Consider the following 25,963-nt stretch of genomic DNA (forward strand, 5'->3'; position numbering starts at 1 on the left):
TAATCAATCTTCAATTAAATTTGAAATTTATGTATTTAGAAAGGGACATAAATTAGTTCCGTAATTCCATAAAACTTTAAAAGGGTGTTTGGTTTGAATAATCTTTTGTTAGTAAAATATTATCTAAAAAATTATTAGATATAAATTATTATTATATTTGATAAAAATTGATAGTTATAAATAATTATTGCATTTAATTTAAGATAATAAAATAATATTAATATATTTGTTTATTTAAATGTCTTGAGTATAAATATTTTAAAATATTTTTTATGTTATTTATTATATTAATTAAAAATATGATATTTTTGTCCTAAAAAATTTATAATGAATGATATAATTATTAAAAAATTAAAATTACTTTGATAATATTTTAATAGCTAAAATAGATGTCGTAATTATATCAAATCCTATCACATCACTTTTGTTAATAAAAAATTATAAAAAAAATTTTGTTGCTGACAAATTAAACAAGATAATGCTAATATTGTTAAGATAATCTTTTATTGCTACAACCCAAACAACCACTAACAACATAATCATATCATTTATCAATCGAGGCAATCCTTGTTTGAAAATATCCTACTACCCTTCTTTCTTAATAATTTTAGGATAATTAAATAAATTGAGATTATACTATATAATTTAAACTTAAATTTAAATATAAAAATATGAATAATACTATGTAAATAAACAATGACATATTATTATATAGTTAAAAATTAAAAATAAAATAACACTTATTCACATAGTGATTATTGTTATCTGTGAACAAAAATTACGCGTATAATTTTATTGTACAAATACCTCAATCCCTTTTATTAAAACCCTAATATTTTCCATGAAATAAACCCCATACCAACTCCTACAAGTTTTAAACGTCTCATTTTTACTCGCTCACCCACATTCTAACTTTAAAATCCAAAATCAAAGAAGAAAGTTTGTTATATTTAGACATTTATACACAAATTTACTCTGAGTTTGACTTATGTGATGATCAAGTATTGTTGTTTGACATGCTAATTTGATTTTCTAAATGTATTTATTAATCAAGAATGATTGAAATCAAATATATGTGATTCACAGGACGAAGTACGTTAAAAACCTCATTATGTTCGTACCTTAAATTCCATCAATATTCAGCCAAAGGACTTATTCCCCCTCAAAGTATGTTGTTTTTTCAAGTTTTCTTCTATTAATTTTGAAAATCTCATTTACCTACCCATAAACTGTTAAAATTAACTGAGTGCGTTAGTTATATCATTTTTCTCCTAAACCCTAAAAACTAATAATTTTCCTTAAATCTAAGTTTTCAAAAATAACATTTTTCCCCCTAGAGTTTTCAATTTTTCAAATTCAAATTTTCGACAACGAAAAGACTTCTCTAACGATTTCTAAATAACATCTCTTTCTCTCCAACATGTCCTTCTTTTGACCATTCTCCTCTTCGTAGTCATCAATGAAGACGACTCGTCTTCGTTGAGACGAAGACAAATTGTCTTCATCTCTGACGAAGATGAATCGTCTTCGTCCAAAGGTGAAGACGAGGTCTTTGTTGACAACGAAAACTCTTCATTAATAATGACATCGAGGAGGATGCCAGAAGAAGGATGCATTGGAGAGCAAGAGATGTTGTCTGAAGATCATCGGAGAAGTCTCTTCATCGTAGAAAAATTGCATATGAAAAATTTGAAACCCTAAGGGGGAAACTGTTGTTTTTAAAACTTAGTTTATGAGAAAATTGTTAATTTTTAAGGTTTATGGGAGAAAAATAAAATAAAATTTAAGTTTATTTTTAATATTAAATATAAAATAACGATTTTATTCTTAAAACTAATATATTTAACTGTATATAAATGAATAAATAAGATTTTTAAAATTAACGAAGAGAAACTTGAGATAAAAACATATTTTTGGTGGGAATAAATCCTTAGGCCTCAATATTCGGTTTACTTTTTGTTGGTGCTAATTTTAACTTAAAATCTTGAATTAAATAATCAGAATCTTGTAGGCCCTAAGCCCAGCAAATAGAGAATAGATGGTAGCTAGCAAAATCATGGCTTGGAAATAAAGCCTATGCCTTAATCAAGTTAAACCGACCACTAGGTCATATGGGCCTCGATGGGGCCTGATAGTTGCTTGGACAGTGTCACCCAGGCCGCAATCTGACTAGCTGTGGCGGTGTGGCCTATGCCTAGAGGTTGTTTTGAATTGTCCTAAGGTTGGAAAAGATGAACTCAAACCTTCCCGTTTCGCAATTTCTGGGGGGACACGTTTCGCAATCCAAACCAAAGTTGTGCTCACGTGTATTAGGCACTACGTTGAGGCGTCGCATTTGAGAAAGCTAAAGCTGATCAAAACCAGATAAAACTCTAACCCGAACCGAACAAATGCAAAAATTCCTCTTTATTTATTCAATTGCCCAGTCCCCAATCATCTTCATCCATACCCCCAACCTAATTTAGTCATTCATTCAACATTTATGTTGATGGTGTGAATTGTATTATATTGTTATATGTCTAATTAGAAGTAGAAATTGGGATCGCTGCATGAAAGAGAAGAAAGGGGGAATTGAGTAGAGATAGGAGAGAAGAAATTACAGAGCAGACGGAAGCTAAAACATGTCTGCAATTCTGTGTGGAAAGAGATCTTTCTTTGAAGATATAGCTGCCTCTCCTCCTGTTACTAAAAGAATTCGTTGTTCTTCTTCTTCTCCTGTGCGCTTCTCTTCTGTTTCTTCCAGTCTTTCTCCTCCTTCTTCGCATATCTTCGATCAGCTCGCTGCTATTTTCCCTCACATGGACAAGCAGGTTCGGCTTTTTCTTTTTTTGGATATGTTCGTAATTCAACAATGAATTGATTGATTGATTGATTAACAATTGTTTTGTTTGGATGTTCTTTGTTTTAGCTTCTTGAGAAAGTGCTTGAAGAATGTGGAGACGATTTGGATTCGGCGATCAGAAGTTTGAACGAGCTTCGTTTGGGCTCTGCCAATGGGAACGAGGACTCCAAAGCCAACGTGCAGCTTCACCCGCAAGGTTAGATTCTTTATTAACGAACTGCAGCCAATTTGCTATTTCTGGACTTGTGAAACTTTTTTTCAATTAAATTGTGGCAGATTGTCCCTTGTGTCTTGTTAATGAGAGCCAATGTTGTGATTGTTCTCTTGTTTATCTCTCCATTAATTTGGTATTCCTGTTGAAAATGGAGATATGGCATTGACCTTATGACATTTCATGATTTTAACCTCAAAACTGGTTTATGGATGTTGGTTCTTTCTACTTCAAACATCTGTTTAATGGTGCTGATTAATCAATCGCCCAGGCCATTGAGTCATCAGCTAGGTATTTTTCTCATGAATCATCTTTCTGTATTTTTCTTCTATATATAATAAACATTTTTCCTGTATGGTTCTCTCAATTGACTTTTTTCAATTAGAAATGCTCTTCTTAGGCAGTTTCTGATTTTGATTTATTGACTTTACTGGCATAAATAACCCCGGTTTAAATATTCTGGTTCAAATTAGTTCTAGCTTTTCTTTATTATGCATGTTATAAATTTCAAATGTTATTGGGTGTGTTTTCTGGTGCAATTCTGAAAGATTGGTTTGATGCTTTGTTTTTGACCACTTAGGCAGCCCATAGCTTGAGGTCTAATCTAAATTTCTGCTGCTCAAAGTTGCTAATTTCAACCCATCATTGGTTTATAATGTACAGATGTATATTTTATGATTTTGTGATGGTGCTACTTTTGCCTATTAGCTTTGTTACTGAATTTGGTTTCTTAACCATTTCCTGTAAGGTATGCTTGGTTGCTTTCTTCAAGATTTGGTAAATAACGTTCTTCTTCAAGTTCATCTGTGAATATGTGAACAATGTTATTTCTTTATTTGCTTATTATGTTTTGTTTTCAAAAAAATTCAGTTATTCTTCGTCACCACAAGTATTTCTTTTTGCTTTGCCTAGCTTTCTAAATAATGTCTCACTCCAAGCTTTTTGTTTCTCCTAGTTTCCAAAATATTCTCACATTAGACTTTTTTTAATGTTTCTTGAGCTTCTCTTGTGTAGGAAGGACTTTGTTTTTGTCCAGTCTTAATATTTAAGCTATATTGCTGACACCTTGAATTCATTTGACCAGCTTGTCAGTTTCTATTTACATCATTGATCACCACACCCCTGATAATACCTTCAAGTCTTAAACACTGCTGATCTTTTATAAATGTACTCTTACTTGTTCTTTACCTGATTGAATTCCTTTGCACTTCTCATTCTTTTGTACCTTTAAACTCTCAAATCCAGGGACATGTTATTCTTAGGATCTCATTAAAATTTGACCAGAGATTCCTTTTATAATTTTCCCCATTCCTTGCCTCAGCTTATTTTTCCTTTTGTTCTTTGAGATGTTCTATTGTGTTTGATATTTGTTCTTCTTGATATGTTCATTACAAATCCACTATATAAACTGGCATATCTTGGCTGGCACATGTGAGAAACTTAGGTGAAGTTGTATTGACTGAGAATAAGTTGTCAATAGCCATCTGCTTTGTATCGTACCAAGAGTCTTTGCTAGTTTTGACCTTGGATTTGTAAATTTTGTTCCTTATTAGATGAAATTTAAGCATCTTTAGTCATATCCAGTCATTGTTAAGATTTGGTTAGTTATATGTATAACAGAAACTTAATTACATTTTAATAACCTGCACATGTAGGAATAAACTTTCAGCTTTGATTTGTAAACTTAATTACTTTTTAATAACCTGCACAGGTTTGGAAAAATAAATTTTTTCATATCCCACCAAAATTCATTATTGGTTTTTGAATACCTTGACCTTAATGATGTCAAGTGATTTGTAAACTTGATATCAAGAGAAATTTACTAGGCAAGATAATTTATTGGACTAAGGATTGCCTGAATATTTCAGACGCAATTCTTTCTGGGCAGGACAGAAATCAAGTTAGTGTACTGAAATTTTTAGGCACAAAGAAACCCAAAGTGACTGTCTTAAAGTTCAAAGAAGGGTTTGTGTAAGTTGATTTTTTAGAAGTACTTCTCCTGATGATAAACCTAACACCTACAAAATGCCCCTTGTGCTCCCCATAAAAGATACACACACACACACACTACAGTGAGTACATAATTACTCCTGATACAGCAGCACTGAAATTTAAGCCTAAGACAGATTGACACTTTTGCAAGTGCCTATTAAAAACTCTGCAAATTGTTACCAAGACACTTGGAGTATGATTTTTTTGTCATTTGGTGACAACAATATAACAATGTACAATTCAATTAATGCTAGATCTAATAGATTTAATGCAGGTCCAGATGTTGATCCTCGTGATAGTAATTTTAATTTACATTTACAATTCTCAACAAAGAGCATTTTTTTCTCTTTCAGGTTCTGTAACAGCTAATGAAGAGGTTCCACCTACCGAGGATCCATCTGCTTCGAAGGCCGTCCAACTGGATGGTCAGGAGTGGGTTGAGCTTTTTGTTAGAGAAATGATGAGTGCTTCCAACATTGATGATGCTAGAGCTCGTGCTTCTAGAGCCTTGGAGGCTTTGGAGAAGACCATCTGTGCACGTGCTAGTGATGAGGCTGTCCAAAGCTTCCATCAGGTTGGTTTACCTGTTTTTGTTGGTTTAGGGGTGAAATTAGTGCCAGAGTGGTTTGGCTATTATAAATGACAAGTTCTGTCAGGTGTTCTTCATGTTGCTTGCCTCATTGCAGGAAAATAAGATACTAAAGGAGCAAGTGGAAGCACTTATTCAGGAAAATATTGTTCTCAAGAGGGCTGTGGCTATCCAGCATGAACGTCAAAAGGAGTATGAAGATCAGGGCCAAGAATTGCAGCACCTAAAGCAGTTAGTGTCACAGTACCAGGAGCAGTTGAGAACACTAGAGGTCGGGCTCACACACACATACCACAACTATTATATTGAATATGTTCTTTAAGCTTCTCGTTATGTAGTTGAAATACATGTCTTCTGCTTCTGTTTGTACCCATGGGAATCTAACTTGTGTAACTTTTGTTTGATTTTATGATGCCCTACCAGGTGAACAATTATGCATTGACAATGCACCTGAAGCAAGCGGAGCAAAGCAACTCCATACCAGGGCGTTTCCACCCGGATGTTTTCTAATAATTGTTTATAAATATTGAATTGGCGACAGAATATACAAAATGCACCTTTTGGACACAACAGGAAAGTAGTTGTACTGATGTTATGAAGGGTGCGAAAGTTAGAATTATGTTGGACCTTTGGCGCATTTTTCATACAGGGACCCATTGATTTTCATGTATTAGGAGTAGGATTTATTAATAACATTTCAAACATTGTTAAGTTGTTGATAATATTGTTTCTGTAATCAATTTGAAGCGGACATGATACCCATGGATATTTATTTATATAGACTCTGCTTTAGTGGGTTCCATGCCTTGTTTGCAGAATCAAACCCTGGAGAAGCTCCATCATTAGCATGTGTGGCTGCCAATTTCAAATTTGCTTGTAACGCAGGCTAAGTTTTCGTCCAAGTTGCTTTCATCATAACCCAAATACTTCTCTTCGCCTTGAAACATTCTTTGTTTCGGTGGATGGCAAAAGTGACTCTCTAAAATACGATTATTTTTACTTTATTTACATCCAATTATTCACGATCATGCATGGAACATTTGTTTAGTCTCTGATTTGAAGGATCGAATTCCTGTAAAAGCTATTGAAACTATTACCCAAATTTATTAGTTGTTTTATCAGAAAACTGCATATTCCTATTCTTATAACAGTGTTCCAGACAGTGTTGAGAGTGATTTTTTACTAACAAATGTGTAATTTAAAAGCAAGATCTTTAGATGGCATATATCAAACATTCTAGGGAGAAGGACTATTTCCCACCTAACTTTTGATGCGTTTTCAAAATGCCACCCACGGCAGATGAAAATCCACTTTTCTCACGCGTGACCAAATTGCCGTCCAATTTTTCAGTTAGGGAAAAGGGTAAAATTGTCATTTACTATTTAAAACCTTAAAACTTTAAAATTTTACCGTTTCCCCCCTCCAGGTTTTAAAAAACTAATAACTAACCCATCCTCAAAGTTTGAAAAGTTTAGATTTCACCCCTAAGGTTTGCTTCCTTCTCCGGCCACCACCGACGACCGACGCAATCAATCGATCTCCCATCTCCGACTACAAACGACGACGAAAGACGACTTTTCGTCGCCCAGATCTGGACGACGAGGAGATGAAGATCTCTTCATCGCACCACTGCCGTCGTACCAGGAGAAGGAGGAGGCCGGTGACGACGTCGGGAGATGAAGTTGAAAAATGTGGGTGAAACTGCTAGTTTTGAAAGTTATGGGAGCGGCTGTATTTTGAAAAATATGGAAATCCTAAGTTTGAGGGTGAAAATATTAGTTTTCAAAGTTTAAAACTTTAGATAAGGTGAAATGTTAGTTTCTAAACCTAAGGGAGGTGAATGGTAAAACTCTCACATCAATTTTGGGATGAATTGTGCAGACTAAATTGAAGGATATTTTTGTCATTTCATCTAACAAGGGTAAAATAGACATTTTACCCTTATGCAAACAAATATCATCCATATTAATGGCTCACGGATGGAAAATGTGAATTTTCATCTGCCGTGGGTAGCATTTTGAAAACGCATCAAAAGTTAGGTGGGAAATAGTCCTTCTCCCTATAATGTTTGATATATGCCATCTAAAGATCTTGCTTTTAAATTACACAGTTGTTAGTAAAAAATCACTCTCAACACTGTCTGGAACACTGTTATAAGAATAGGAATAAAGAGAAAATTTTATACAACATATCAAATGTACTCCAAGATGTATGTGAAACTCAAGGCAAACAATTTTAAGAAGAAGCTTAAAACTGGACGGTGAACGGCACTTTTATTGTCGTATCAACAATCTGTGTGACATCTGAATTTTGTTTCTCCTCTTTCATGTAAATTAGAACTCCAAATTACCTGGATCTGGTAAGGATGAACTTAGAATCCATTTAGATTCAAGAGACTTTAACAAGCTTTTCTCCAGACTTCATCATCCTCCTGAACTCATCAAAATTAACCATACCATCTCCATCACTGTCAACCCTCCTAATCATCTCTTTACAATTCTCAGACTTCTTCCCTTCCTTTAAACCTAAAGAAGACAAAACAAAGCCCAGCTCCTCCACTGAAATTAGCCCATCTTTATCTTTATCAAACACATCAAAAGCCTCCTTTAAGTTCCCCTCTTCATCAAAAACCTCATCTTTGCCATCTTCTCCAATACCTCCTGAAGCTCCATGATCTTGATGCCCAATCACAGCTTCGTACAACATGCAGAACTCATCAAAGTCAATCGACCCATCTCCATTAGCATCAACTTTCGCAACCAGTTCTTCAACTTCCTTCTCTGTAACCAAGATACCAAGGTTCTTCAACGACTCTCGAAGCTCTTGCTTCGTTATGAATTCATCACCGTTCTTGTCAAAGGTGGCAAATACCGTCGTCAGCTCACCTTTCTTATATCCACTACTACCCTTCCTTTCTTTGGAAGATTCCAAAACTTGACGAGCACTAGCGGCAGCAAGAGTACTGCTTGCTTTCGGACACGCGTTGGTGAAGAACGACTTGATCCATGCATGGATTTTTTTGGTGGGAAAATAAAAGAAAATATGAACAACGCTTGCAATAAAAACAAGTAGAAAAAACAAAATGGAAATGATCTCCATATCTTCTTGGAAGAAGAACAGAAGATAACAAAGATGAGATAAGTGTTACATGAGGGTTTAATTTATCGAGTGAAAATAGGTGGTGCTGGTAATGTTTCATTGTCCAAGATACGCGGTATTGCTGATATCACAAACCGCGTTAACTGTTAAAAAATTGGAAAAGAAGATGCCATATTTATGCGAGTATCTTTTTCAAATAAAGTATTTATGGATAAATTTATATCGTTCACCTACAACGCGGTACTTTTGAATGAAATCTGTTGATTCACTCGGTCAGACACACTTGCATTTGGTTATATATTGTTCTTATTATTATTATTTTTTTAATTTAGAAATGTTTTGAAAAATATAGAACTCAAAGTTAACACCATGTAACCCAACACCATGTATATGGAAATTGACATGGGTGACGATCATGCCAAATTTAATTTAGATTAATTGCAATTTGGTTCTATATTTGATTAATTAGATATGAAAAATTGTTTTAAATATTATTTTAAAGTTTATTTAAACAACGTCTAGATTGGATTAAGAAAGAACCAAATTGAATCATTAACTAGGTCAAAGTCTTTTTCTGATAGTAAAATGCTGATTTGCAATTCTCACTTCTTGAATAATTAGCTTACAAATTATAACTTTGTCCAAAAATTAAATAATGGTAGAAGGGTATGAAGTTATCTTAGCTTCTCCCTGCATTCAAAATTTAAAATTAACGAAAAAAAAAAAGGTTAGAGTTGAATCAGTGGATTGCAACTAGTTTTGTGAGATTCTTGTTAATGCAATTCATTTGAATCACTAGATCACACCTTGAATTTTCCAATTCCAGTTGAATCACACACAAAAAAGTGTTAATTGATCAAAATCACATCAAATAATATGTGATCCGACTAAAATCAAACCTTTTTAGGCACGATCACGACCAATGCAATTTTAATAAAATTATGTATACTTACTTTAAGTACACAAATAAGTACATACTTTTATATGTTATTATGTGATTAGATGATTTTGAATTAAAGATAAAGTAACATCTAATCACATGATAATACACATAAGTATATAGTCGTTTGTGTATTTAAAATGGATATATATAACAATGCTCATAAATTAATTATTCTATTATTGTTAATTATTTAATTTTTCTTTCTTTATTCATTACCTGTTTCTATCATCATATTGTGCTTGGATCCAATTTGAACCACATCGATTAAAATGCAATTAGACAATTCGAGTCAAAATGCATTGGCCAAAACACACTTAGCCTAATGTAATACTGATCAAATTGTACATAATAGATGTGATTCAAGTTAAATCGTACTTAAACAAAGATGTGATCTAGTGATTTAGGCTAAACTTCATAAACAATGCTATGTGTACACTTTTTGTACATAATTTTTGTACATACATAATATGTCATTATATGATTGAGTATTATTTTATTTTTAATTTAAAATCATTAATTACATGATGATATATCATCTATGTATTCAAATGCATTGGCCAAAACACACTTAGCCTAATGTAATACTGATCAAATTGTACATATTATATGTGATTCAAGTTAATCGCACTTAAACAAAGATGTGATCTAGTGATTTAGGCTAAACTACATAAGCAATGCTATGTGTATACTTTTTGTACATAATTTGTGTACACAGATAATATATTATTATGTGATTGAATGTTATTTCATTTTTAATTTAAAATCATTAATTATATGATGATATATCATCTATTTATTTAAATTATGTACCAAAAATATATACGTATAGTTTTATTATTATGATTATTATATACAAAAACACATATATAAGTTCACAGTATAGTTAATTTTATATAAAATCAAACATATTTATATAATGTTAAATGAAGAAATACATGATTGATGTCTCCTTCCAACTAATTAAATATGGAGTGTACCAAAAAGTATTTGAATAGATAATACATAGTAATGAGTAAGACAAGTATTATGTTACTATATAAAATAATGTTGACCGTGTCCATAAATTTATTTATTTATAACATATTAAGAAATAATTTATATAAAAAAATTATATTTTTGATTATATATCACTTTCTATAATTTTATCCTTTTTTGGTTTTCAATTTATATATATATATATATATATATATATATATATATATATTCTAATGAGAAATGTTACGTGCATTGTTGAATACTATTTCAATAAAAACAAGATCGACTTGGGAAAAGGTGGCGCATTTGGACTTTCCACAATTTAATGGAGATTATTTCGATAGTTGGATTACCAAAGTTAAGAACTATTTCAATTTTGATGGTACTTCGAATGAAGGTGGCGACATTACATTTGGAAGAGCATGCTACCCAATGGCACTAAGGGTTTATGAAGTCAAGAGTCGATACTATGATAAGTTGGGAAGAATATACTGCAGCATTACATGCTAGATTTAGCAAGTATGTTTTATAATGATCCATTGGCAAATTTGAGAAATTTGAGATAGGTTGGTTCATTGCAACAATATTTAGATGAGTTTGATGAACTTTACCCCAAAGCTAGAATTAAGGAAGACCAGACGCTAAGTTTTTTCTTATCAGTTTAATTGATGCCTTGCAAATACCATTAAGAATGTTCTTACCCAAGTCTTTGTTAGAGGCTTATGCGTTGGCTAAGATTCAGGAGATAACCATGGATGCAATTAAGGAACAATCAAAGCTTACTAATCACACTCCTTATATACCTCCAATTTCTAAGGCATCTTCTTATCATCATAGCAGTACCACTTATCCATTGAAACTAACCTATAATCTTGGACTACTACCTACACCTAAACTAACTTGCGTAACTAATGCAATTAATTCTCCTACTAACAACAAAACAAGTACCAATAAGAACATTGATGAAAAAAGAGTCAAGGGCATCTGTTTTTGGTGTGATGAGAAATATACTGCGAAACATAAATGTAAAAGGAAACAAGCCTTCATGTTACAATTGAATGACTTGAATGAAGATGCCTCTAATGAATTAGAGGAACCATGAACAGTGGAAAAGGAATAAGGCCTAATATAGTTGTCACTTCAAGTGTTGCAAGGCTCAAAAGGCTTTAGAACCATGAGAGTTAAAGGAATGCATTGTAAGTGGCTGTTATATATACTTATTGATTCGGGTAGCACACATAATTTTGTGAATGAGCAATTAGCACATAAGATAGGTTATCTTTTGAGGAAAACAGTAAAGTAAGAGTGATAGTTGCAAATGGACAGGATTTAGAATATGCTACTTTATGTGAAAGGTTAGAAGTAAAAATTCAGGGGCAAGTATTTTCTATGGATGTTTATACATTAACCTTGAATAACTCTGATTTAATTTTTGGAGCTCAATGGCTAGCCAATTTAGAGGGCATTGTGTGGAATTTTAGGGAACTGACCATGAGTTTTTGGATGGGAAATCAACAATACTATTTATAAGGAGATAAAGAGGTTAACTTAAATGTGATTGGAGATGGTAGGCTTAATAAATTCTTGAGGAAACAATAATAGCTTGTTGTTATCCAATTTCTGTGGGTGGCTATAAAAGAAGACAAGACCTCAATATATGAGTTACAAGTGAGCAATGTAGAAATAGTTCTAGAATGGCATGTTGTTGCAACTATTGGAAAAATATGAGCATGTTTTTGCTAAGCCAAAAGGCCTACCTCTAGAAAAGTTATAGGATCATCAAATTACATTAAAGGAAGGTTTACAACCCATGAATTTGTGACAATATCATTATGGAGGTACACAAAAAAAATGTCATAGAAAAGATGGTAAAGAGATGTTGGATTCAGGTGTCATTCGAGATAACAATAACCCATACGACAACCTTCTTATTGTTGTTAAGAAAAAAGATGGTTCATGGAAAATGTGTATGGATTATAGGGCTCTAAATCGGTCCATTATGAAATATCATTATCCCATTCCCTTGATTAAAGAATTGCTTGATGAATTAAGAGACGTGGTATTTTCAAAGGTGGATCTTTGGTCAGGCTATTGGCAAATTCTTATGCATCCCACCTTTATTGCAAAGACTGCCTTTAAGACTCATGAAGACTATTATGAGTTCTTGGTAATACCATTTGACCTTACCAATACTCTTAACCTTCTAGCACATCATGAACCATGTTTTCAGGTCTTCTCTTAGTAAGTTTGTACTTGTTTTTTTTATGACATTTTACTATACAACCATAGCAGAGAGGACCATTTACATCACTTGGACATTGTTTTGAAGTTGTTGGAAGACAATCAATTTTGTGCTAAACATAATAAATATATTTTTAGGGTTGCTCAAGTAGAGTACTTGGGCTACATAATCACTGCCAAAGGAGTTCAAACTGATCCTACTAAGGTTTAAGTTGTACAAGAATGGCTTGTGTCAAGGAACTTGAAACAACTCTGAGGATTCTTGGGGTTCTCAAGATATTACAAGTGTTTCACTAGAGGATATGAAGTTATTGCTAAACCCATCACTGACCTTTTAAAGAATGATGCATTTGCATGGTCAAAAAAAGCTTGATCTACTTTGAAAGACTCAAGCATTGCCTCAACACTACTCTTATCTTAGGCATCTTGATCTATTGGAAGAGTTTTTAATTGAAACTGATGCCTCCAATAAAGGAATTGGGTTTGTGCTTATACAAGAAGGCCATGCCATTATTATATTAGTAAGTTTTTGTCCCCAAAGAATCAATTATTGTTAGTATATGAGAAAGAAATGCTGGCTATCATGTTTGCTATCAAGAAATGGAAACAATATATAAAGGACTAGTATTTTGTGATTTGTACAAATCATCGAAGCCTTAAATATTTGTTTGAATAAAAGATAATTACTCCTTCACAACAGGAATAGGTAGTTAAACTAATGCAGTTTGATTATGAAATCAAATACAAGAAGGGCAAAAACAATGTAGCTACTAATGCCCTTTTCAGGTGTTGCAATAGAGAACTTCATAGTCTTACTTCTATTCTAGTACTTGATGAGTTCTAGCTATGATTGAAGTCGGTTGGCAAGAAGACTCCTCTCTAAAAGCTATTATTACAGCTAAGGTAGTAGATTCTACTGCTTTTAGGAAATACGAGTGATTAATGGTTAGTTGTGCTATAAAGGAAATTTAGTTGTGGCCAATAATTCTAAATTGCAACACCAATTTCTATTATTGTTCCATGATTCTATGGTGGTGAGACATTTAAGAGTGGCAACCATAGTAAAGAAGTTAGTTTTAGTAGTATATTGGAAGAATATGTGGAAGAGTATAAGGAACTACATCAAAAGGCTGCTCTATTTGTCAACAATTTAAGTCTGAAAATGTTGCATCTCCAGGGCTATTACAGCCCTTGCCCATTCTTGAAGGGATCTTCTAAGATCTCACCATGGATTTTGTTAAAGGCTTGTCAAAGTCTCAAGGAAGGTCAATTATCATGGTAGTGGTTGACAGACTCACCAAGTATGCACACGTTATGGGCTTTATACATCCTTTTTTAGTAAGGACTATGACACAACTTTTCCTGAACCATGTATATAAGTTGCAAGATAATCTAACTACTATTACCACTAAATGAGAGGTTATTTTTCTTAGTCATTTTTGGCATGAGCCTTTTAAGCTGCAAGGTGTTAATATTCTATGACATAGCATCCTCAAACAGATGACTAAACAAAGGTGGTTAATAGGTGCTTGGAAGGGTATTTGTGATATATAGTAAGGAAGCTTCCTAATACATGGTTTTATTGGCTATCGTTGGCTGAATTTTGGTACAATTTTAGCTACCATTCAAACATTAACATATCCCCCTTTCGAAGTCCTGTATGGTTATGCTACTTCTCTTCACGTACCTTGTTTCCCAAAAGACTCTCTAGTCACAGAGGTGGACTCCATGTTGCGATTAAAGGAGGATATTATTAAAGTACTTCTAAGGAATTTGCAAAAGGCTCAACACCACATGAAGGTCATGGCAAATAAGAATAAAACTCATCAATGGTATAAATTAGGAGATATGGTTTATGTTAAGTTGTATTCTTACAAACAAGTAACCATGGACCATAGAAATCAAAAGCTTTATCCCAAATATTTTGAACCATTTGTTGCGATTGAGGTCATTGGTCCAATGGCATATCGTCTTCAGCTTCCTCCTAAGTCCTTAATTCACAATGTTCTTCATGTATCTCATCTTCAACCATCCTTTGCTCAAGTTCGTGCATCCCCAACCTTACCTACCCAACTCTAGCATAGTCTTCGTCTCCCTTAATTCATATTTGGCAGGAAGATGGTTCATCAAGGTAATGTAGCTACAACTAAGCTGTTAATTCAATGGTAGGGTGAGCCCAAAGAAACTGCCACTTGGGAATTTGCTAATAATATTAGGTAGTGCTTCCTAGGCTTCCTTGAGGACATGGAAGCTAAGGAATGGGGTTTTGTTGCAGAATAAACCGTTTTACTCGCACAAAAGAAGGCACAACTAGGATGTTATTTGAATTGGGCGATATGACATCATTAGAATAAATAATTGGTGCAGTGTCGTTTTGGCATAATATTTTGGTTATTGTAAAAAATATTGTAAAACGGTGTCGTACGAGTTGTCACGTAAATAATGGTGGAATTGGGACATGAATTGAATAATTTTTGTGTTAAAGAAATGAGAATTGTGTGTTTGTTCCCTCTCTAGAATTCTCTGTTTTCCTTCATCTTGTGTAAACTTTCTTGTGCAAACTGTGTATTTAGATTTAATTGCATCACATAACCCAAAAATTTCTCTCCGTCTTCTTTGTTTTGGTGGATGGCAAAATTGACTCCCTTAAATACGATTATTTTCACTTTATTTACATCCACTTATTCACGATCGTGCATGGAACATGTGTTTGTCTCTGATTTAAAGGATTATATTCCTTTAAAAGTTATAGAAACTATTACCCAAATTTATTAGTTGTTTTACCAAAAAACTGCAAATTCCTATTCTTATAACAGTGTTCCAGACAGTGTTGAGAGTGATTTTTTACTAATCAATGTGTAATTTAAAAGCAAGATCTTTGGATGGCATATATCAAACATTCTAAAACTGGATCATCCCTGGTTGAACTCCAAGAATAAAGAGAGAAAATTTTATACAATATATCATATGTATATATGTGAAGTTCAAGGCAAACAATTTAGGAAGAAGCTTAAAACTGGACGGTAAACAACACTTCTATTGTTATATCTACAATCTGTGTGACATCTGAATTTTGGATCTAGTAAGGAAGAACTTAGAATCCATTTAGATTCAAGAGACTTTAACAAGCTTTCCTCCAGACTTCATCATCCTCCTAAACTCATCAAAATTAACCATACCATCTCCATCGCTGTCAACCCTCCTAATCATCTCTTTACAGTTCTCAGATTTCTTCCCTTCCTTTAAACCTAAAGAAGACAAGACAAAGCCCAGCTCCTCCACTGAAATTAGCCCATTTTTATCCTTATCAAACACATCAAAAGCCTCCTTCAAATCCCCCTCTTCATCAAAAACCTCATCTTTGCCATCTTCTCCAATACCTCCTGAAGCTCCATGATCTTGATGCCCAATCATAGCTTCGTACGACATGCAGAACTCATCAAAGTCAATGAATCCATCTCCATTAGTATCAACTTTCGCAACCAGTTCTTCAACTTCCTTCTCTGTAACCAAGATACTAAGGTTCTTCAACGACTCCCGAAGCTCTTGCTTCGTTATGAATTCATCACCGTTCTTGTCAAAGGTGGCAAATAGCCTCTTCAGCTCAACTTTCTTATATCCACTACTACTCTTGCTTTCATTATTGGGAGATTCCAAAACTTGTCGAGCACTTGCAGCAGCAGTTGTTGGGCAAGCGTCAGCGAAGAACGACTTGATCCATGCGTGGATCTTTTTGGTGGGAAAATGAAAGAAAATATGAACAACGCTTGCAATAAAAACAAGTAGAAACAACAAACTGGAAAGGAACTCCATATCTTCTTGAAAGAAGAACAGAAGATAACAAAGATAAGATAGATAAGTGCTACGTTAGGGTTGTAATTTATGGAGTTAAAAAGAGGTGGTGCTGGAAATGTCTAATTGTATAGGATACGCGGTGTTGCTGGTACCACAAACCGCGTCAACAGTTAAAAAATTGGAAAAGCAGATGCCACATTTATGAGACTATCTTTTTCAAATAAAGTATTTATAGATAAATTATATTGTTCACCTAATGTTTGGACTTCTAAGGAGAAAATTTGGGGTTCAACATCTGTCACGTTTACAAATTTTCACCTAACTTGTTTTGTCTGAAAATTAGATAATGGTACAAGGGTATAAAGTTATCTTAGCTTCTCTAAACCCTAGATTCAAAATTTAAAGTAAAAAATTAAAAAAAAGGGCTGGAGTTGAATGTTGGATTACACTTGGTTTTGTGTGATTCTTGTTAATACAATCCATTTGAATCACTGGATCATACCTTGACTAGTGTAATTTCAATCAAATCACACACAGAAAAGTGTTAGTTGATCAAAATCATATCAAATTAATATAATTTGACTAAAATTGAATCATTCTGAACATGATTCAGTTAATCTAATTTAGCCTAAATTACTAGATCACATTTTTTTCAAATGTGATTTAACTTGAATTAGATTTAGAATATTTATTCTGATCATAACTGCATTAAGCCAAATGTGTTTTGGCCAATGCATTTTGACTTGTCTTATTGCATTTTAATGGATGTGATTCAAACTGGATCCAAACACATTATGATGATGGAAACTAGCGATGATAAAAGAAAGAAAAATTAAATAATCAAGAATAATGGAGTAATTAATTTACATAATGCTCTTTCAAGAGTTTTGAGTTATTTTTCATTAGTAGAACTATGTTTGGATAATTATCTAAAAATTAAGTATTTAAAAGATACCAAATTGGAATATTCTCAATGAGTAAAAAATAATAATTTACAACTAAAGTAATATTATATGTATATATTTTTTTGTACATAATTTATATATATATAGATGACATGTAATCTTGTGATTGAATGTTATTTTATTTATAATTTAAAATCATCTAATCATATAATGACATATCTGTATATTTAAATTATATATAAAAATATATATATGTATAATTTTGTTATTACGGTTATTATATATAAAAATACATATATAAATTTACAGTGTATTTAATTTTATATAAAATAAAACATATTTATATAATGTTCAAAGAAGAGATACATGATTGATGTCTCCTTCCAGCTAATTAAATACGGAGTGTGTCAAGTAGAATTTGATACTTTTTGGCTCAAGAAATGACATTTCCTCCAAAAATTAAGTTTTAAAAAGTGACGTTTTCCCTTTACCTAGGGTTTCAAATTTTGTCGATGAATTTCTGGCGAACAACGACCGATGTCTCTCTCTCTCAATGTCGTCTCTTCCTCTAACATTTTTCCTCCAATCGACGACGTCTAGATTTAATAAAATCTAAATAAATAATCGAAACTCTTCATCATCCAAATAAAGTCAGTTTCATCTAGACAACAACAACAATCCAAATGAGAAGTCATCCTCATTTGGAGGACGACTCCTCATCTGAACAGTTGTCGTGGTCCAAACGAAGCGAACTTCATTTGAACAACGAAGATTCAGACGAAGAGTTTCGACTCTTCGTTTGGATTTTGCCTGGATTCTATCAAATTCAAAAGTTATCAGTAGGAGAAAAAACATCAAAGGGATTACTGGTGAAATTTGAAACCTTAGGTAAAAGGGAAAATGTCACTTTTTAAAATTTAATTTTGGAGGAAAATTGTTAATTTTTCAAATTAAAGGGGTAAAATGATATAAATTTTAATTTTTTTAGATATTATTATTAAATAACGATTTTATCCTTACCCCTAACTAAAAATTTTAACAGATTTCAGTTCATTAGTTAATGTTTGAGTTTTTAAAAATTAAAAGGTAAAAGTTTAGGATTTCATTATACCTTAAATAGGAATAAATCTTTTAAGCACTTTTTTAAATTTAAAGAAGTCGTTTTAATCAAAGGGATTTAAAATATGTAACACTTCTAAAAGAGTAAAGATATGTGAATATATATAATATAATTCATAAATAATAATATATTATTATATAATTAACTAAAATAAAAATAAAAAATAAAAAAATATTTAATTATATTATAATATATTATTATTTATATATAAAATTATATATAAATTTTAAAAAGCGTAATATGATTTTATTCCATACAAGTGGTGCATCCAATTCCAGCATATGGATTATGACAAAACTTCCGTACCTCAGACAACATTAATTGCATGGAAGCTGCCGAGACAGATAACAATTAAATCAAAAATAATTTTTAGGCCAAATGACTATTTCCCACCTAAGGTTTGATGTTTTCCCAAGTTTCTACCTTTTAACTATGGAAACACCAAACACCCACTCATGACCGGTTAGATTTAATTAAACTCTAACGGTGATAATCGTCATTTTCTCTATAATATTAAAAATAAACTTAAATAGAATCTTTTTGCCCCCCTAAACTTTAAAAACTAAAACTTTCCCCCAGCCTAAGTTTTAAAAAATCACAGTTTCACCCTAGGGTTTCTTTTTGAAATCTCCAGTGACATCTCCGGCTCCATTGCCTACGGTCTCTCCCTCCCGAAGCATCCTCTCCTATCGGCGATCTTTTTCCTCTCATTTGGACCCCCCATCAGAGTCGGAGAAGCCGTGGAAGACGAAGAACTTCGTCGAGGAAGACGAAGTTCTTCCTCTTCCCAGTCGTTGTCGTCGTCTTCATCTTCCAACTGCGATGGGGCTTAATCTTTGTCTTCATCTTCCAACTGCCATCGTCATCGTTAGATAAGTCATCTGGGAAGACGATTTCTCTTCCCAGACGACTTATCTCTGCGTCGGATGAGTAGTGCAAGAGTTTAGAGAGGCCGTCGGTGGAAGAGAAACCGTCGGGAGGGGAAGGCGGCCGGTGATGGCACCAGAGAGATAAACCCTAGGGGGGAAATACGATATTTTCAAACCTTAGGGGGGGAAATGAGATATTTTCAAACTTAGCTTAGGGAAAAAATGTTAGTTTTTAAACTTTTAGGGGAGAAAATTAGATTAAATTTATCACCGTTAGGGTTTTGTTAAATCTAACCGATCATAGGTGGGTGTTTGGTGTTTCCATAGTTAAATGGTGGAAACTTGAGAAATCATCAAACCTTGGGTGGGAAATAGTCGTTTGGCCATAATTTTTAATATGCTCTGATCCTCTGAGTTACACACTTGTTAAGGGATTGTGATTTGATTTGATATAAGCAAGAGTTTTTTTTTCAAATAAAATTTAAAAAAGTAATTTAATTTTTTTTTTAATTAAATCATTTTAAGTTTTAAATTAAACTAAACCAAATTAAAGAAAATACAGATTGATTTAGTTTAAACTTATTAAAATTATTCACTTTTAAATATATATTATTTAATAAAATTATTTGAATTATAACTTTTTAAAACATAATATAAACATGTAAAATAAAAATAAAATATATATACAATATAAATAAATAAAATGATAAAATAAATATGAAAAAGATAAATTGAACATTTAATTATTTATTAAAAAATGTTGTCAAATATAGTTATATATATGTATTTTATAAAATATGATTTACGGTTTTCTTTGATTTGAGAATCTGTTAAGTTACAAATCAAACTGAAAACTATTTTTAAAAAAATAATCAACCTAAAATAAACCATTTTACAAATCAAACAAGAAGAAATCATAATTTTTAAATAATTTGGTTTAATTTTATAGTTTAAACTATATTATTTACACCCCTAAATTTGCTCCTTTACACTAGTCCTATTCTCCCAAATAGGGGAAAAAAAAATAAAATTTGCTCCCTCCTCGATCAGTTTAGGATAAGAAAACGTGAAAGCACTTCTCTCTTTATTTAAAAAAAAAAAAAAAAAAAACATCCACAACATCTTAGCACTTTACAATTTACACCCTCATTTGCTTTATTTGTAAGTGCTTTATTCACAAGTATTTTCGATGACTTTATTGTTTGTTGTGGACTTGAGCGAGAGAGAAATATAAGGCAAAGGCAGCTTAATTAGTATCCATACACCTATGCAGATTAAAGATTATACGTTTTAGTGGATTATGGAATTTTCCTTTGAAAAGCAATTCCACTATGCTTTATTTCTTTTTTCTTTCCTTTCTTAGATGGGAATCTCTATTATGCAATGTACACTCATGGTTTAGGATGGATTTAATTCAAACTATTTGAACTCGATCAATATTCGATTCAACTCGAACCCTTTTATACCATTGACATTTACTATTTTTTTCCCCTCTTATAAAAATTTCTTCTCTAATTATTTGAACAAGTCAAATTCAATCTTAAATTGATCATTCTAGATTTAAGTCGAGTTTGAGTGGCACAATACTTGGGTTTAACCCTCTTAAATCCATCTCTTTTCATGATTTATAATATAGGTAATGTTTATTAGCATTTATTATCATCAATAGGTCTAAATGTTAATTTTCAAGCAAATTAAAAAATAGAGCTTGTAGAAGAAATTTTAAGTTTATTTGATTATTTTGTTTTTTTTAATAGTAAACCTTGTGTTTTAGCCTCTGTGTCTATGTTTTTTACTTCTTTTTTTAAGCTATTAATTTAACCTTCAAATTAATTAAAAAAATTAACCTCTTAACATTGTCCACAAATGTTAGATATTAAATTAATTTAATTTTGGATGAATAATAAAATTAGTACCCACTAGACATTTCAAGTTGTGCATTAGCCCAAAGTTTCATAGCTTTAATTTGCTTATACCATCCTCTTCTATTTCGAGTGCTAACCATCCAGTAATAATAGAAATCTTGACTTTCTCATCAATCGATTTTAAGAAAATTTCCATTCTTAATATATTTTTTTTTAAAAGATATCCGTTGTGAGTAGATAAGTGAATATAGAGAATTTAAAATAGTAACCGTAAATGATACAAGTTGATTATAGTTACAATTTCCAAACACAATTACATGTGTAATAATATTAATAACTTGCTCATGAAACTATGTAGCAAAAAAGACAATGAGCTGTAAACGTGAATAAGACAAATCGCTTTTACATGGTTCAGTTTATATCTATGGGATCAAGTCCAATACTCTCAAATCCACTATAACAAAATTATTTAGCATACAAAACTATAAAGCAAAAACCGGTGAATTAAAATTTGATTAATAGAAAAGTTAAATAGATATAAAGATACACACGAACATCCCACTCATCCTCATTAAACCTCCAACTTAGGACAACAAGTTTAAGCTCCCCTTGAACAACAAAATGAACTCCCTTCTATTGAATGAGATCAAAATCCTATATAAAAACGATTTCTATCAAAAGAACTTTAAAACAAAATCAGAATAGTGGGCTGAAAGCAATGCCCTAGCTAATATTAGCTCAAGAATGAAAGACGATATTCATATTGCCTTTCAAATGAAGAAGGGCTTTTTTTATAAAAATCCTATTGCCAAATTATAATCCGCCTGTCCACTTGCATAAGAAATATGAGAAATACAAAGAGTGTGTGTGTATATATATATATATATATATATATATAGAGTAGTGTTATGTGTACAATTTTTATGTATAAACAATGACGTGTCATTATATGATTAGATAGTTAAAAATTAAAAATAAAATAATATTTAATTATATATGACAGATAATTATTTATACACATAATTTTATATAAATATATGTATGCACACAAAATAATGCAGTCCATTGTAATGAATCATTTATGGTTTGTCAATTAAAAATTTACAAAATCATACTAATATATCATCAAAGAAATAATTTATGGCATATAAAAGTGAAAAAAGTAATATTGTTTCTTTTCCAAGAAATGAAAATTTAATCTTTGTCAAAAAAAGATCTCTCAATTATTTTTCATTTTAATTCTAACAAATATTAAAAGTCGATGCTTAATACAACAAATATATCCAATATCAATCAGGAAAACTAATACATCTATATAGCATAAGTTCCATTGTTTTATATCATAAATGATGTGATAAATTTATCTAATTTACATATTATTTGATAATATGTAGTTGATTATTTGAACACTAGAATTGTAAAAGTTCTCCACAATATATCAAATTTTTTTTTTTTTGATTCGGTTAAAAATGTGACAAATAGTTATTATATGCTAACAAATAAATCATTTATAGTTTGGGTAAAGGTTGTTTGAGCTAGGCCTACCAGCTTCTACTAAGCCCAACTTCTGCTAATGAGGCCTCCACGAAATGGCAAATTTCCAGTAGGATTCTTTCGGGATAAGAAATTGATGTACATAGATAATTAGAATATAGATTTAATCAATAAAGTGTGATTATATGTTGAAAAGTATGTATATGTATTTGGTAACATATACATACAAACCCACAAAACGTTTTAATCCAAAACTCAAACTCTTTCCCAGTAATTGACATATTTTAAAACAATCCAAAATGGAATTTAGTTAGCATTACCTCAAATTCACTGGTTAAATATCCAACATTTATGATAATTTTGGAAGATAGAATTTTAATAAAAAGAAGTTTCCTAGATAATTGTCTCTTTGTGAGTTGGTTCTTTGTTTTAGTCTTTGATTATCATTTTTGAAAGACCCCTCCTAAAAATTCTGAGATTAGACTATAATCATTGTTAAACCTAATAATAATAATAATTATTATTATTAAATCTTAAAGCTGACACAGAGATGTTGAACGAGAATTGAGTAAAGCATGTGGGCTGCTCATGTTTATAAATATAATAGTCACCTTTATTTTTCTATATTGCATAATTCATGACCTTAGCATTTACGTACCGTGGATTGTTTTTTGTTTTGTTAACATATACTTCACTTCTGATTTCCTTTTTGTTTGCTTTCATTAGAAAAAAAAAAAGTTGTTACAATACAAGCATACATTTCTTTCTTTCTTTCTTTATAGTATTAGTTTTGATTTGATTTTCATTCAAGTGATTAAATGTCTGATTGAATAATTAAAGTGCTTTTATGAGAAAATGTCAATGGAAGAAGGCTACGTAAAAATCAAGTTCAAAAGGATTTGTGTGTTCTGCGGAAGTAACTCTGGTCACAGAAAAGTCTTCAGTGATGCTGCCCTTGAATTGGGCAATGAACTGGTTTCTTCCTTATCTTTCTTTTCATAAAGATTTTTTCTCTCTCTTTTTTTTTTTTGGGTGTATATTTGGAGGTGGGGTTGAGTCAATGAATGAAAAAGGGATAATTGCTTATTGAACTGAGATTGCTTTGCTTGTTGATCATGTATTCAGTTGGTTTTGGCTTTGGAACACTGACTTTTATGTTCTATTGTTGGTGTATTTATGAGTTTTAGATTAAGTGTTTGATTTACTGAACTGGGTATGTGTTGTTTGGTTTATATCTACTCTGGCTTGAATGAATTTGGATTACAGGTGAGGAGAAAGATAGAGTTGGTGTATGGTGGAGGAAGTGTTGGGTTGATGGGTTTGATATCCCGGACTGTTCATGATGGAGGTTGTCATGTTCTTGGGTAACTTAAATATTTGCCTTAATCCTTCAATTTGCACCATTAAAATCACAAGCAAGCTGTTTCCTTATCACATTTACTGGTGAGCTAATGGTTCCTCTTCCAATGCAGGATCATCCCAAAAGCTCTCATGCCGCTTGAGGTATACATTATCTCAATTCATAAATAAGTATATTTTGCTTTATCTGAACTTCCTTCTTTTCCAAAAAAATATTGTTCCCCTCTGAAATTTAGAGCAACATATTGTCTTTGTTGAGCTGAAATTTTGTTAGCATTGATCATTAGTAAATCATTTTGGGCACCTCAACAGATATCAGGTGAGAGTGTTGGAGAAGTGAAAACTGTTTCAGACATGCATGAGCGTAAAGCTGCAATGGCTCGAGAAGCTGATGCCTTTATTGCGCTTCCTGGTAATAAGAATGAATATCTTTCTTAATGATTTTGAAAAGCCAAGAACAAATGAGTTCCCTAATAACAGAAGTAAAAATTTTGATCCTATACTTGGTAATCATAGTTAGAGAGTTTGTTGTTTTAGGAGGATATGGTACCATGGAAGAGCTGTTGGAGATGATAGCTTGGTCCCAACTTGGAATTCATAAGAAACCGGTAACCCATGAACCTTCTTTTTTGAAGGGGAACACTCCTTAATATGTAATTGTAACTGGGTATTTGAAGTCTGCAGGTTGGTCTTCTAAATGTTGATGGGTACTATAATTCTTTGCTTGCATTATTCGACAATGGTGTTGAAGAAGGTTTCATCAAACCTGCTGCTCGACACATTATTATTTCTGCTCCTACTGCCAAACAACTTCTGGAAAAGATGGAGGTAAAAGCTTAACTAAACTCCTCTATTTTCAATTTTATTAATCAGGAAATATTTGGTATAAGGAAAACAAGTACATAATTTTTTTAATTAAAATTTGCAGCAATACACTCCATGTCATGAGCATGTTGCTCCTTATGAAAGCTGGGAGATGCAGCAGCTCGGAGATTATCCAAGGCCATAAAATGTACCGTCAAATATTGGTGGTAGGTTTTTTCCTGAATTGATTCCTGACGTGATTCATCAACACTTGAATCATGTACAAGTTTCTATTTCAAATGGAGCCAAATATTGTTCATTAACATGTACTTTTGCCGTTGTTTGTGGTTTGAATTCTATTAAAAATAAGATTGCTTTTCATCATAGTCAATTTGCCCACAATTCCTCAGTCATATCAAACTGTTACCACTTAAAAAAGGGCAGGGATGGTTTGCAAGGCCAACAGGTGGTTAAACATTATAGTGCGGAATCTTCTAATAAGCATTAAGGTGGTCCTACATTATTGAGTAGTTGGAAACTTATTTCCTCAGAGGCTGAAAGGTCATCCTGATTTGCGATTTCCTGCTAGACATAAATTTACAGTAAGTATTTAGATTCTAATGTGCTAAATATTCTTGAGATTTTTTTAAATGATGTTCTTTTCAAATAACACTTCAAGCAGTTGTTGAAGATTCTTTTTCCACCTATTGCATTTTTCCAGATGAGTTGAAATAGAGCCAATTTTTTGAAGTTCAAAAGAGAAATTATTGCTTATTACTATACCTCATGTCTACTCTTCCCTACATCCTCCCGCTCCCCACCCGTCCCCCACACTCTCTCTTTCCCATGAAAAGACATCC

At 32.1% G+C, this 25,963-nt stretch overlaps 4 protein-coding genes across 5 annotated transcripts; 2 read left to right on the forward strand and 2 right to left on the reverse strand.

Moving 5' to 3' along the window:
- The first annotated feature begins 2,248 nt into the window (after nucleotides 1-2,248).
- Nucleotides 2,249-6,436, forward strand: LOC123195275. The gene is made up of 5 exons (XM_044608925.1): nucleotides 2,249-2,810; nucleotides 2,909-3,038; nucleotides 5,399-5,619; nucleotides 5,732-5,905; nucleotides 6,058-6,436. The coding sequence occupies exons 1-5, from the start codon at nucleotides 2,622-2,624 to the stop codon at nucleotides 6,142-6,144; spliced, it is 801 nt and encodes a 266-aa protein (XP_044464860.1). The 5' UTR covers nucleotides 2,249-2,621; the 3' UTR covers nucleotides 6,145-6,436.
- Nucleotides 6,437-7,760: 1,324 nt separating this feature from the next.
- Nucleotides 7,761-8,793, reverse strand: LOC123194284 (calmodulin-like protein 3). The gene has a single exon (XM_044607455.1). The coding sequence runs from the start codon at nucleotides 8,731-8,733 to the stop codon at nucleotides 8,023-8,025; it is 711 nt and encodes a 236-aa protein (XP_044463390.1). The 5' UTR covers nucleotides 8,734-8,793; the 3' UTR covers nucleotides 7,761-8,022.
- Nucleotides 8,794-15,841: 7,048 nt separating this feature from the next.
- Nucleotides 15,842-16,845, reverse strand: LOC123194341 (calmodulin-like protein 3). Its single transcript, XM_044607520.1, has one exon. The coding sequence runs from the start codon at nucleotides 16,703-16,705 to the stop codon at nucleotides 16,004-16,006; it is 702 nt and encodes a 233-aa protein (XP_044463455.1). The 5' UTR covers nucleotides 16,706-16,845; the 3' UTR covers nucleotides 15,842-16,003.
- Nucleotides 16,846-23,408: 6,563 nt separating this feature from the next.
- On the forward strand, nucleotides 23,409-25,489 carry LOC123194362 (cytokinin riboside 5'-monophosphate phosphoribohydrolase LOG8-like). Of its 2 annotated transcripts, none has more exons than XM_044607548.1 (7): nucleotides 23,409-23,915; nucleotides 24,207-24,304; nucleotides 24,413-24,443; nucleotides 24,612-24,711; nucleotides 24,837-24,907; nucleotides 24,984-25,127; nucleotides 25,228-25,489. In XM_044607548.1, the coding sequence occupies exons 1-7, from the start codon at nucleotides 23,796-23,798 to the stop codon at nucleotides 25,306-25,308; spliced, it is 645 nt and encodes a 214-aa protein (XP_044463483.1). In that variant the 5' UTR covers nucleotides 23,409-23,795; the 3' UTR covers nucleotides 25,309-25,489. The 2 variants fall into 2 exon arrangements, with proteins under 2 accessions (XP_044463483.1, XP_044463482.1); XM_044607547.1 differs by lacking the exon at nucleotides 23,409-23,915 and adding an exon at nucleotides 23,975-24,015.
- The last annotated feature ends 474 nt before the right edge of the window (nucleotides 25,490-25,963 follow it).

This window comes from Mangifera indica, chromosome 13 (assembly GCF_011075055.1).
Source record: "Mangifera indica cultivar Alphonso chromosome 13, CATAS_Mindica_2.1, whole genome shotgun sequence".
In the NCBI taxonomy this organism is placed as follows: domain Eukaryota; kingdom Viridiplantae; phylum Streptophyta; class Magnoliopsida; order Sapindales; family Anacardiaceae; genus Mangifera; species Mangifera indica.